The following is a 15,265-nucleotide window of genomic DNA, read 5'->3' as shown; positions in this document are numbered from 1 at the left end:
TTTATTACCCCCGTTACCCGTATGACCAAACCGTTTTTAAAAAAAATGTGAATCTTTAAAGAACGATCTGTAAACAAATTATTTTTACCATCAGTTTTTATGGTAATTACTGTTATTTTTGTTTTTTAACCAAATATTTTTTGTGAATAACTTCACAATTTTAAATTTAATAAACAGAATAATATTTTGGGGATCATGGTTCAAAACATAAAAATAAAAAGTCCAATTTCAATTTCAATTTCAATTCTTAAAATAAATAATAATTAATATGAAAATCAAATAATAAAATTAATCTGTTTAAGTGATGACTAAAGTAGACCGGCCAATCAATCAATCAACTATTTCATACCTAGTTGCAGGTCGTCACGCGAATCGCTTAAGCACACGACGTTTGAATTATTAATGTCGTCGAAAATTTTAACATAAAATTAATGAGTTATGGACAGAATAATAAATTGATATAATATATAACCATTGAATGTTTTAAAAAATTCAAATTTGACCTTTTTGGTGAGCTAATATCTCCAAGAAATTTAAAAATTAAACCCTGTATATCTAATTACATTTAATCAAGGCCGTAGCAACCAAATATTGCGCCCGGGGTAAAACTTCAAAATGCGCCCTTAAGTCTTTTAATTTATAAAAAAAAAATCATAAAAAATTGAATATTTTTTATAAACGCAATATAAATAATGATATTTCCTTATAATTATGTAAGCGTTTGTTAATTTTATTTAAATTAATAACTTATTAAAATATAAATATACATAATAATTTTAAGTACATACATAAGCATGATATATTAATATTTATAAGTTATACAAGTAAATACATAAATACATAATATTACTTTTACTTATAAGTAATAAGTTATAAGTAATAACTAAATGGCAAATTTTTAATTTTTGCGTCCTCTCAGGAATTATACCCGTAATCTCCTCTAGCCCCCGCTCTTATCCTAACTTTGGTCCTGCATTAAATACTTCTTCGTAAAGTGATTAATATTTGAGAGTATACCTAGTATACCTGTACATTTTCAAAATAATTTTGAGAGTATACAGCGTGTACCACTGCACATATGTATAATTTATACGCTGTTATTCGATTTTTATACTCCATACAGTTTCTTTTAAATGTTTATTACATAATAATAATAACGTATAATTAATTTATAGTATATAACCTTTCGGTTATTTTATCAATATGGTTTTTTTTTTACGAAATCTTATATAATAACGCGTACGAAGCAATAAAAGCTATAACGTTTATGAAGGTAGTGTAAATAAAAATAATAACGATTTATTTTTTCGTCAACATTTTTTTAAAAACATATTATGTCTTATTTTTCCGATATTATAGTTTTAACAACGAAATACTCATTATTAAATACACGTATTGTACTACCTAAATTCTTAATGCCTATAATACTACCATAAAATATGATTAATTTTAACATACAATAATATGCGTAATTATGTAATTTTAACATAATAAACATTATACGGTAATGTATATTGTTTGTACATTAGTAAACCGGTGTAAAATATCGACAAGTGCCTACAAGCAATCGCAGTTTGGTACAAGTTACGCGTACTTGCAATGTGCGTGTTTAGAATATACATTTACTGCGAAACTAATTATGATATTTATTTTATATTTGATACAATCATACCTTCTAAGTCAACTTACGAAATTCTGCATATCGAAATAAAAACGTTAATAGTTATTTTTATAGACATAATTAAAACGGCTAGGTTTCTTCGTTTACATAAGTGTTTCGGTAAAAATGACAGACGACGTATCGGTAATAGTAGCTAATTATTCAATAGATGGAATTAAATGGTTTACCTGTTATACGTTTTTTTTTTTTTTCGTTTACGAAGAACGTTTTTCCGCGGAAAAAATACAACTATCGTGAAGGAACGCGCAGCTGAACGAGTTATGCAAGTGCTGCATGATGATCAAAATCGAGACGGATGAAAAAAGTTAAATCGCTATGTAGAGAAATATAATAAAAGTATACGCACGACTATGATTGTACCAGTTCGCGCAACGCACGTGTACATATACATCGTCCCGTGGTTGGACTTATGTCATTATTGTCTTTATATGTTCATATGGAATGGTGTTTTTTACATTATTTCCGCGTGCTTTCTTCTCTGCGAGTTTTATCCGCGCCATACATCGTGTATCTCGTGTTGCACGTGTAGCTCCGGATGAATATCGAATTAAATACGCAGTCCTGCGACTATATTGCAATGTAACCGTACGTTTCAATGTTAATAGATTTTTATGCGCTGTGAACAATAAACAAATAGTTATACCTAAATCAAATAAATCGAACGGGCATTCAACTGAAAAACATATACCAAATTAAATTTTTTTTCAAAATGTAGAAGCATTATGTACGAAAACCGTGATACAATCGACGCAAAAATAATACTAAGAGCTTAAATAAATTACCTATATAATTCTTACATATAAACTTACTCAAAAGTATGACGTTGGATCAGCATCTATTGTTTTTTTCCTGATTTTTCGTAAGAGACAGAATACGGCTATAAAGTGGTAATTTTTTTCATATTTTTCACTGGTTAAAGATAAAATTTTAGGTAATTAAAAAAAACCAAACATAGTATATCCATACAAAATGAAATCGAATATTGTTTTATTTTGCTCTTAATTGTCTACGTAAAACTTTAAATTGTGAACATTTGATGTATTTTAATAATAGAATATCCAATAAACATATTATACAACATTACTAATATACCACTTACCAAATAGATATAACCTACACAGTACATTTAATATACATTTTTATAAATGTGATAAATTTTAAAGGTGTTCGATTTTCCAATGCTGTTAATACTGTGTTTGAATTTGAAACTAATGTATAAATTTAGGATGTAACTTTCAGAGTGCAGGTATATACGGTATACCATTTGAATTTAAAATTAATAGGACGTCATCCCCCCCCCCCCCCCGTAATTAGATTATAAAAATTGTTTGCGCGAAACAACTTTTCTTTCTTCATATTTATTTTAAGAAAATTAATAAAACTGAACCTTATAAGTTCTGGAGTATCGAGAGTATACAGTTGTATATTGTAATATTACAATCTTTCGACGAAATCTCGTAAAACAGCGGTTCCCAATCTTTTTAGCAGTGCGAACCACCAATTTCGTAGAAAATCATTGAAGTCCACCAATAGTTATAAATGTATAATGCGCACATACGTCAGTTATTACAGTTTATTAAAAAACAATTGTTTATCAAAAAAAATTAAATTCATTGAACCTGATTATTCAAGAATTAAACAATTTAATGTGATTTTTTCATTCAGACAGACACACAGGTTATCGAAATATAACCCATTAAGATTCTAAGTGCAATTTTAGAGATTGCTAGAAATTCTTGCTGAATATTTAACTATTTTACGATTTTAGAGTCTGATCACATGAAAGTTCAATCAACGAATCTTCTTTGCTTGCTGATATTTAATATTTTGAAAATATATGTAAGTAATGTTAATATAATATGGTTCACGTCCCAGTACCACCCTGCTCGCGGCCCATGGGTTGGGAACCACTGTCGTAGAAGGTAGACCCAAGAAATATTCCATCTTAGGTAAATTTTCAGTTAATACGATGGATTAACCACATTATGGGTACAAAAACAATTAGTACGTATGTATACAAAAATATTAGTATACATGTCATATCACTATATGTAATATATATATTAGTGCATCGTAATGTATGACGAAACCAAATCAAATTTCCAAACGATCTATGGTCCGTCTTTGACTAATGGACTTGTGGTTAAATGGTTTAACATTGATTTACAATATTATTATTATTTTGCAGATTTTTTTTTTTTTTACTGTTCATCCAACGTGTATAAACATGATCTACAGTTAATGATGTTAATGATGCAGTTGACAATTTATTGTAAGCCATATAGTATTGTACTATAATTAATATGATGGATGATGAGTTGTGGGTAAAATTATGACTTTTAGATTATTAAATCTGTTAAAAATTTATAATTATTTTGTTGTCCCTCAGCACTTGGACTATTGTTCGTGACCTTCGTAATATTGATTCGATCAATTACTGGAAGAATTGGCGTGAGAACACAGAACTACAAAATTGGAACGGAAGGTCGTTTATAAATGAATTACACGACAAAGTCTGTAATATTCCTAATAAAGGTGCGCCTAGGAAAAATTGAGTTTGAATTATTATTAATTAGACACAGCAAACGATTCAACTTCTAATATCTTCGTAGTAAATAGTGAAACTAAATATCATTTTGTTAAAAGAGTTACGTTTTTTAAAATTAAAAATTCTTGAACAAAAACTTCTTAATCGTGGTTATGCTCAACTTTACCATATTTAGAACTTAAAATGTTAATGCAAAAAAACAAAACACAATATTTTGGTTATTTCAAAACATGTAAAACAATTCGATACGCTTGTATTCAATTTTCTAATCGTAAAGCATACACTAGTACCTACGTTCTTTTTTTTCTTCAGTCTTTCGTTAATAATTAATATCGAAAACTATTATGATAATCGAAAATTACATACCTAACGTAGGTACCATCCATGTCCATTGATCAATTTTTTAATTTCTGATTTAAATAGTGACAGCTAGAATTAAATTGTAACATCTTTCTTAAACTTTCTATACTTGAATGTGTTGCTGCAGGTTTACATTTACAACATGTAAGTTTGATCACAAAAGAAGAACATATTTGTAAACCAATAACTACATTCTGCCCGGAATAAAAAAATTAATAAAAAAATATGTATTGGTATAATTCACGTAGTTGTACGTGTCCAGTGAATTGTTTGTGTACCTACTACCCCCCCGCACATAATCCATATCATTTAAGTTATTCAAAACATTACCATTTTATTTACATTTATGGACTTAAGAAACTTTAGATTACGCTAAATCTCAGCTGCAACTACGTAAACCGGTACCTATACATAATATTCTACTACATTATCTGATTGTACACGCGTAACACACCAATGAACAAACAAAAATGTTAATATATTATATGTAATAGTGTTTGTATATGTACACATTGTATGTATATGTGTTGTAATTTTAATAATATTAATATAAATACCAAATCATTTCGATAGCATGACGCTTCTTAACGACGCCTTATGACCAGATACGGAATCTAGACCCGAACAACAAAACAAGGTCTTCTGTCAAACGCCTATGCAAACACGTATCAACAGCACGTGATGTCGGACCGGATAATGCACCTATTCCCCACGTATGCCATAGTATTGCACATACTATAATTGCATGTATATTTTTTTTACCTTGGTCAAAATTATTTTTATATTCTTCGACTTTTCTTCGCATCACTCGGAACAATATTATTTGTACGTATAAAATTAGTCAAAGTTAGGACGTTTGGACCAATTTGATTATTATTAAAAATTTATATTAATCACTATAGTTGACAATAACTTTTTTTTTAAATACAAACGTTAGTTTTTTTTTAAATTTTTTTTTCAAATCAATAAGGTATACAGACTAGTATAACCATTGACGTAGGTAAGGGGGGGTGTTATAGGAGTTCAACCCCTTTACCCCGAATCGCCAAAATCCTTGCAACTAAGTAGATAGGAAATAATAAAAATAATTATTACCTAAATACCTATATCAAACTCCCCTATCCCATTAAAAAATGTTTACCTACACCCTTGAGTAGAACCATTATATTTGCATTATGCATTACTGCGTAGTAAACAAGTCATAATTGTTAAGTCTGCGCGAAAAGTAAAAACTTAACTGGAAAACAAGAATTCTCTACTTGACATGAACGACAATCTAATCTGCTCGTCACCGTTTACATTAGTCTATCTATTTCAACACAACTTTGAAAAAGCATTGTTATTTATTATGCAATCTTGACAGCTAATGGGTTTCAGGCCTTGTAAATATTTTACTACATTATATTTTTGGTAATTGAATTTTAACCCGCCGAGAGTACAAATGCATGACATTTCGTTTGCTATTTGATTTGCACATTATGGCGATTTAATGAATTATAAATAATTAATGATAATTCGATTTAGATACGCACTGAGCGTGCCCGTAGCATTGCAACAACGACAAAATAAATGTTCGTTTAATCGGAATAAAATTCAAAACCTCATCAAACTGTCATAATATTTTTAGAGTAAGCTGAACCGAGCGCTCGATAGTAATTACATACTTGGCAATAAATCGAAAATTGAAATATATCTATTTATTTATAAATTACCATAGTTAACAACCTATGTAACCTTGTTAAATGTTTACTAGTTTTATACACAATATTACTTAATATTTATAATTCTCAACCAATAGGTTATTTAATTAATTTACCGATCATTTTTAATGTTTGTTTTTTTTAATAATGTGACGTTTACTATATTGCAAATTTTATTTAATTTTTTTCTATTAGTGATGTATTTTCATTGAAATTAAAATTAAAAATAATTACTAACATTTATTGTTAGTTGTAAAAATTTAATACTGATAAATATAACTCAAGAAAAAAAAAACAATATTCACTAACTATAAATATTATTGCTTTTATTTGTACTACTACAACATTGATATTATAATTATGGTAATGATGTAGTGACTTGTTAATTATTCTCAAAGATTCAAATTAAATAAAACAATTAAGATAATATAATAAACCTTAACATCATAAATAGGACTTTGAGTGACTTTTTATCAAATTAATTAACATATATTCTACTGACTAGTCCCATGGTCTTCAATTGATTTGATACAATTAAAAATTAAAGCCTGCTTAATTTATATTTCAGTACATTTATAGGGATTTTTTTCAAATTTTTTGTAGGGGAGAGGTTTTAAATTTTCCTAAAAAATAAGTGATTTTATATTATAAAAAAATACATTTAAGGTATGAATTTATAATTATATTGTTCTATTATTATTTTAAATAAAAATGAGGAATACAACCATATATATATAGATTAATATTCTTTTTTCCATGTACCTTTGTAGCAAGTTATTTATAACTTTTACCCTTTTTTTCTTCTGGTGTGATCGAGACCCCCCACCTAAAAATACGCCACCGAGTACATTAGTATTTTTTTTTTATTATTACAATATGAGTGTATGGTAGTGCAATAATTTAAATGGATTTAATATTTTTTTCAAAGAATTATTTGTTAAGTATACCAAGATAGGTATACAATGGAAAAAAAATTAAGAACCACTGATCTAGTAACAATATATGTAAAATATGTAATATATGTTATAAAAACAAAAATATTTAACAATTATATTTTTTTTTTTAAATTATCGTTAATTTATGAAAATTTACAATAAAATGGTACAATTAGTAAATGTGAATGAGATAATTTTTTTTTTTTTTTTAAAGAAGTGGTGAGAGGAAGACAGTGAGTAGAGGTTTCACATTAGAAATTTCTACCTGGAGGATAATTAAGTTAGAGACAGTAAAAATGAAAAAGACATTTTAAGTTTAATATGCGTTGAGAAGATTTCTGGGCCATTCACGTTTGAGGTGTCTGGCTGGGTTGCTAGGAAGAGCGTTGGTATGAAGTTGAGTGATGAGGGTATTTGAGTAGTGTTCCATATTGAAGTGCAGGCAAAGATAATATTTGATAGCTGTTTGTTTAATGGTGGGGATTTGGAGGTCATTATGTAGAGCAACATTTGTGACGTACCAAGGGGCTTTAGCAATCATGCGGAGGCAGATAGCTTGAAGTGCTTGTATAGTTCTTGTGTTCGATGGTTTAGCAGTACCCCAAAGAGCTATTCCGTATAACCAGATAGGTTGCAGTAAGGATTTATAGAGTAGTAGACGGTTGGAGATGTACATATTAGATTTCATGAGAGGCCTAAGGATGTGCAGACGGCTATTTATTTGTTTACGTTTGGTTTTTTAGATGGGGGCCCCAGATAAGCCTTCTATCAAACAGTAGACCGAGATATTTGACCACATTTGTGTGAGGAATGACTGTGTTCTCAAATGTTATATGAGGACAGTTACCGGGGCGGAGGGAGATAATAATGTATATATTAAAGAAACTGTAAAATTGGCACATCTGTTTAAATAATACATACAAATAATTATAAGAATTAATGTATTGCACCACATTTACACTTGATTAAAAATCTAATCTAAGTGTTTACAAGATTAATAATGACATTAGTCTTGTAATTAAAAAAATGATCACTTGCAAATAAATTAATGTTCTATCAATAATAAAATTAATTCTGTAGTGCATTTAAAAAAAAATGATATAATTGAAATGGTTATCAGAAATATTAAAGTCCTTAATATTTTTAATCTATTTAATACAATATTAAATGCCAGAATTAATTACACATCAACACTTTTTCAAAATTAAAATTCTGGAATCAAATAACAAATAACTATTTAAAATATAATGAAAACAAATTAAATTAGAATTATTCTTATATTAATCTAATAAAAAATGTATTAATAATAATATAATGAAATAAATGTTAATATTTTAATATAAATGTAAATGTAATTTTACGCCTAAAAATAATTTAGTTTAGTGTTGTATACATTAACACCTTTCAAATACTTTATACATATCAGGTAAACTAGCTATTTTTAATAGTGTACCATCTTCTAAAAACTTTTTTGGGGGTTGAAATGATTTTCGTAGAGATGGATATAAAACATGTTCTAAATTCCAAGTCCAATTTCTATCAGGTGCAGCATCCTTTAAAAGTTATTAAAAAATTAAAAATTAATTTCTGTTTATATAACATTAGTACTTACAGATATATCATCAATGTCATTACACTGTTGTTTCCAAGGATGTACTACATAAAATCTAGCTGTTTCACGACAAAAGCTTAAGAAACATTCTTTTTCGTTAAACCAGTTAACTTCACTAGCCAAACGTAATAAATATAAAGGTAGTCCATCCAAATCTGGTAAAAATCCCTCTGAAAAAATATCAACCGATTCATGACTAAATAATACCAATTACTTATTTTCATTATGACTTATAGTATATTTTACTTTAATTTCATGATACATACCTAATAATAATGGTATTGACAATATATTTGAATCAGAATCAATTTCAATCGAAAAATAATCATTTAACATAGGTGCTTTAGACACTAATATTTCAGTGGCATCTTGTGCTAATTCTTCTTTTGGTTTATCTTCTCCATTCAAGTAACCAGATTCTGATAATTCTAATGCTATCAATATCAACTCATAAATAGATAATGAATTCTACAAACAAAAAAGTATTTTAAAAATTAAATAATAATTTTAATGATTATTAAAACATACTGAAAATTTAATAACACCAAAATTTCCAAATTCATACATCATAATTTGATAAAACATTTCTTGCCTAAAAACCCAAATAAAAATAATTAACTAAATAATATTATTTAAAAAAAAATTGTATCATCTTACAGCACTTTATTAGAATCACAAATGTACAAGTTTGTATCATGTTGAAATAATGACCAAGTAGGAGAAGCTGCACCAACATATTTATGATTTTGAAAAATTGTCTGTAGGACTTCACTGCAACAGTTTTCAATTTCTTTGCGCAAAGATAACACACTTGTTAACTTTATTTCTCGTCTAAATTATTAATAATATTTACTAATAAATAGCATAAAGATATTATTTATTATAATTTTTACCGTTTAATAACGTCATCTGTCTGTGATTTACCAAGCATTAACATACTAGTATCACTTTTGCTGAGGAACTTCTCAATTTTTTGTTCAGAACAATCTGTTCTGACCATTTTGTTTTGTGAAACACTTGGAGAATTGATGATTTTTAATTTTTCACTTTCTTTAATTTCTATATTTATATTAGACTCGTTTTTTGAAATATCATTTGTTGGCAATCTAGTCTAAAAAAAAAGAAAATTAAAAAAATCATTAATTTAGGTTTTTATAAAATAAAAGTATTCAAGCAATATAAAATACACATTTACTTGGGTATAAAATGTTCTCGAAGTATTAGCACCAGAAAGTTTATCTTGAATAGCATCAATTACTTTATCAATCACTTTATCCTCGTGTAAAAAATGAACTTCATGTTTTGTTGGATGTACATTTACATCAACATTCAGCGGATCTAAGTTTAAACTAAGATATATGAATGGGTGCGACCCTTTAGCTAAATAAATACTGTATATCTGATCAACAGCTTTTCTTAAACCTAATGTTATAAGATATAATTAGACTTCAAGAAAAAAAAGGTGTTAAATAAATTACTAAACTAATTTACCTTGAGAATCAACTAAACGGTTATTAATAAACAATATGAAAATCTGTTTTTTTACAGAAAAATTTGGATTTGACACATAACCCTTGATTTTAACTTTAAGAATATTACAATAATCATTTACTTCTAACAAATCTCTATAAATTTAATTAATTAAATTCATAATCTAAATATTTTTATATAACTAAATATATTATACTTTACTTGGATATAGTTGATCCAAAAATGGCTTGAATATTATCAATATGAGTAGAATCTTGATTTGTTTTTATTTCAGTTAAAGACTCACCTAGTTTCTTTATGGTAAACCCAACCAAAGGATTATGTATAGCATATCGACTTACCTTAGAAAATTAAATAAAATGTAAATAATCCAACATTAATTTTTTTTAGAACTAAAAAACATACAAATATTTATTTTTACTTAATTTAATAATAAATATTATAACATTTAATTTATTGAAATATAAATCAAAATAATCTATATAAAATACAATTCAATAAAATAAAAAAATAAAAACTATCTGAATTACTCAACCTCACCCAGAAGATATTTTACCATTTTAGATTAGAGCATTAAAATTTAGACATGAAAAAAATTAGATTAAAATAAACATACAATGTGTGTATATTCTAATGATATTTATTTTTGTTTATTTATATATTATTAATTTTCATATAACTTAATTAATAGTTATTGAAATCAACATATTATACAAAATAAAATATTTCCTAGATACCTGATCAAAAAGTGAAAAAATTTATAAATTTAACCTGGAAATATTAAAACTCTTAAGGTGCAATTTTAGAAAAATCTTTTCTTAATGCACTTATGTATAGTACATGCAGTAGCATATTTATATACAGACACTAAAGAAACGTGCCTACAGCGGCAAATTTGAAGAATGTACTTTGTTAATAATTATAAATAAAAATGATTTAAATCTTAAGAAATTATGTTTTAGTATTTAAATAAAATTTGTTTTGCATACTTACTTAATTAATATATATTTTATTGTAGGTAATTAAATGATAATCCAGTTAGTGCAGTACATTAATTATTTAAAGTGGACATTTTCCACAGGCCTACATGTGAGAAATATAGAAATACGCCCCTGAGTACACCCCCTCAACATTTAAAACGAATCGGTTATAGTTTTGGTTGTATGCTGATCTATCAGTCAGTAAGTGGTATTTTAATTGTAAGTACTTAGATCATAATAATAAAATCACTTACAACTTCCACAACTTTTAAATGTTCTTCATTGTAGCTTTTCATTGATTTTTTTCTAGTAGCAATATTATGAAACAAATCTTCAACAGTAATTATAGTTCCAACATTACCAGCACAAGGTTTTGGTGGTGCTTTTAATTTACCATCTTTGTAAGATGCTCTATAAAAAAAATTATTATATACTGTTTAGATCGAATAAATAACAAACTATATATAATTAATACTTGTAGGCACAAAGAGCTCCATTTGTTTTGGTTGTAATTGTCAAATGAGCAACATGACTAATGCTAGCTAATGCTTCACCTCGAAATCCGTAAGTAGATATTTTAGTTAAATCTTCAAATTGTTCTAATTTACTAGTCGTGAATCGTTCGCATACAATACCCAAATCTTCTGTTCTAATACCAGTACCATTATCTTGTATCTAAAAACCATAAGAATAGTAAAATTTGTGAATTTTTCATAGTAATAAATATTAAATAAGAACTTGTAGTAGTTTTAATCCTCCATTTTTCAGTGTAACTTGAATGTTTGTAGATTTAGCATCCAAACTGAAAAATAAATAAAATGTTCAATAGTAAAATGGTATAATAGAACTATAAACTTTGATAAATCCAAAACAAATTTATAATTAAGAAAATAATTTTAAACGTAAATTAATATTAAAATATAATACAGATAAGATTTAATCCAAGACGGTTTATGTGTATACATCTTGATCAGGAACAATACAATAAAATATTACACTTTATATACCTGTTTTCCAAAAGTTCTTTTAAGGCATTAGCTGGTCTTTGGATCACTTCACCAGCGGCAATTCTATTCACTACATCTTCTGCTAACCGTCTCACAATAGGCACCTGCTGATCCATTATCTGTTCTGTCACAACGTAATTGACAAAATATTTGCCTACAATTATAGTATTAAGTTATGACACTACCAAAAATTGTATTTTATTATAGTTTAGAAAAAAGACAATCGTACATTACCTAATATTAATTATTGAGTGAACATAAAAATTTATAATTTAACTTATAGTATTTTATCTATCAAAAAACTATAAGAAAATCAAATAAATTAGTCAAATAGAAATTCAAAAAAAAATAGTGTCACAATAACAGTAATAATAAATAATATGTCGTATATTATAAAATATACGAATATAGCACACAATTTGGCGGCAAACTGAAATACGTGTTGTTTATCACTGATATCAACGATAAAAATCACGATGTTACTATCTCTGAAGAGATATAATTTAATTTTTATCAAACACGGGAAAATGACCTTCCTCAACTTCAGCAGTTCTAAATGGTTCATTTAATTCTTAATAGTTAATACATTTTTTTTACGTTTGTAATGAAATTATATAGTCCTGTACAAAGGTGGGCATTAACTAGTTTGATTGGCAATTGAAATAACTTAGCTTTTCACAGTTGATTCAAAAATGATCTATCAAGTTTTCAACATTTTTGAAATTGTTCGTTTATACGTAAATATTAATATAAAAATAAAATAATCATGTAAAGTAAAATGGTCGCATACACTGTACACAGGGCCGGCTCAAGGTATAGGCGAGCTAGGCATCTGCCTAGAGCGGCATTTTCAAAATTTACTTATACATTTTTTTTAGTTCTATCTGTGTTTTATAAGAAAAATATTTAAATCAATTTTTTCGTGAAAACTACTTACCAATATAATAATATTGTCTGAAGTTACAAGTATTAGGTATATTACATTATATTATAGCCTATACTGAGCGTTTTCAATTATTCCAAAAATATAAATATTCAATTCAGTGATTTCCAGTAGACGCGATTGTGATGGGTTTTGAGTAATAATTATAGAAATCATTTTTAAGTCTTTTTACATATAATTTTATACATAAAGTAAAAAATTATAATGTTTTTTACGTAGATATGTCACATTAAAAATAGGAGGGGCTAAGTTAAAATAAGAGCTCATTTTTTTTTTTTTTTTTTAGAGACGGCAAAATTTGATTTTGCCTAGTGCATTATTTTTACTTGAGCCGGCCCTGACTGTACATCAAATGTCATATTAGATTTTGTAAGTAAGTTGGGGACCCACCTTGAATTTTGGGTTCTGATCGTGGACAGAGATGGAACTAGGAATTTTTACGCCCGAGGAAAACGCTACGATTAATAGTCCCCGTTCCAGTGAAAAAATAAAGGTAGTTGGGGGTATGCAGAAAAAAAAAACTAGTAGAGGATCTCCGTCCGCCTGCGCACCCTTTCTCCACCAATTCAAGCACTAGTCTTGTAACAAAAAATACTACATTTTTTCTGTCCTCGACATCTAAAAATAATATTATTTAATTACAGATTGGTTATACTACAGATAACTATAAAACTACAAAAATACATTTTTTTTATACAACAATGTGAAGCGAATGAAAGTCATTATATATATATATATATATATATATAACGAGAGATTGTGAGAACAAAAAATGTTTATTTTTTCTTTATTAAAAGAATATTTACAATCTATTTTCTGAGGCATAATAAACAAACAATTTAATTCATTATATTACGAAAAGTAAGAACATCTCATGTAAATCGTTAAATACATCCCAACACTATTCATCTTAAGTCAACGAGAAGGATATCCAAGAAGTGATTTAAAAGTGTTGCAAATTCATTGATTACATTATTTTTTAGTATGTTATGTGGCTAATAGATTAACTGGTTCTATTTTAAAGTAGTTATGAACAGAGCCGTGTTAAACATTTCAGCGCCTCAGGCCAAATTTTTTCTACAGGGCCGCTGGGCACAGATAGCATATTAAGTGCAGATAAGGGCACCCCATTACTTTTAAAAAACTACGGCGCCCAGGGGAAATTGCCCATTTGACCCCCCCCCCCTTAACACAGCCCTGGTTATGAAGTGTATAGTTTGTACATCAACATAAAATACATTTAAATATTATTTTAATGTTACTTAATTAACTGTAAATAACTTCGGGTAGAATTATTTTTTTCTAAGGAAAATTATATTTGATCATCGATTTATTGCATTTGATGTACAGTCAAATGTTTTGTTTTTAAACTAAATAAAGATTTAAATTTAAATTAAGAAATAATGTTGTAGGTTTGTAGTATTAAGTCTTATTTTTATGATTTTCTCAAGAAGTTTAGCAAGAGTAGGTAAAAGGTAATTTCATTCTTTAGTTTGTTTGAGTTTAGGAATAACAACTATTGTATAAAGTTTCCATATTGTTTTATCTTTAATAAATTCAAATCCAGGTGTTATTTTCCCATTCAATTTATTTATTAATATAATAGTTCCCTTGGTGAAGTATGTAGGTATTTCAAGGATATTGAACGAGGACTGTTAATTAATCTCAACTTTTTCTAGCTGTTCAAAAAATATGTATGTCAATATATGGTTTGAAAATTATATTTGTGGACAAAATAGTTTTGTTCAGACACTATATTTTGATAGTGTTTGTTAAGTGAAATTCAGCAAACTTAACATGTTTTACTTGATAACAAAAAAATTGTTTCCAAAAAGATACTGACATCAAGAAAACGGGATAACTCTTTAAAATACACAATTGAAGTGGATAAATATAGTTTGCAGATAATCATGTATTCTTCGACTAGTTTAAGAAATAGAAACTTCAAAAGCACTTAATATTTTTTTTAAGCCTAGTTAAATGCATTTGCTTTAATTAGTAAATTGAT

At 27.2% G+C, this 15,265-nt stretch overlaps 1 protein-coding gene across 1 annotated transcript; it reads right to left on the bottom strand.

Annotated features, from left to right (window-relative positions):
• Window positions 1-8,556: 8,556 nt before the first annotated feature.
• LOC112690633 (DNA mismatch repair protein Mlh1) lies at window positions 8,557-12,516 on the bottom strand. Its single transcript, XM_025564676.1, has 13 exons — window positions 12,315-12,516; window positions 12,046-12,109; window positions 11,783-11,982; window positions 11,562-11,718; window positions 10,529-10,668; window positions 10,328-10,461; window positions 10,032-10,258; window positions 9,730-9,947; window positions 9,494-9,667; window positions 9,365-9,428; window positions 9,103-9,304; window positions 8,837-9,006; window positions 8,557-8,777 (listed from the first exon to the last, which is right to left on the bottom strand). The coding sequence occupies exons 1-13, from the start codon at window positions 12,428-12,430 to the stop codon at window positions 8,619-8,621; spliced, it is 2,025 nt and encodes a 674-aa protein (XP_025420461.1). The 5' UTR covers window positions 12,431-12,516; the 3' UTR covers window positions 8,557-8,618.
• Window positions 12,517-15,265: the final 2,749 nt, after the last annotated feature.

The sequence above is a fragment of the Sipha flava genome, unplaced genomic scaffold (assembly GCF_003268045.1).
Source record: "Sipha flava isolate LNK unplaced genomic scaffold, YSA_version1 51367_pilon_pilon, whole genome shotgun sequence".
In the NCBI taxonomy this organism is placed as follows: domain Eukaryota; kingdom Metazoa; phylum Arthropoda; class Insecta; order Hemiptera; family Aphididae; genus Sipha; species Sipha flava.
The sequence above is the reverse complement of the archived record's forward strand: the minus strand, read 5'-3'. Positions and strand labels throughout refer to the sequence as shown.

What these genes read in the sequence shown, in the direction of transcription:
- LOC112690633 (XM_025564676.1), bottom strand. Translation starts at nt 12,430, where the DNA reads ATGGATCAGCAGGTGCCTATTGTGAGACGGTTAGCAGAAGATGTAGTG. An exon ending in GAGGATTAAAACTACTACAA is followed by an intron (nt 11,983 to 12,045) that starts GTTCTTATTTAA and finishes TATGGTTTTTAG; the next exon opens with ATACAAGATAATGGTACTGG. An exon ending in ACAGATGACGTTATTAAACG is followed by an intron (nt 9,668 to 9,729) that starts GTAAAAATTATA and finishes TTAATAATTTAG; the next exon opens with ACGAGAAATAAAGTTAACAA.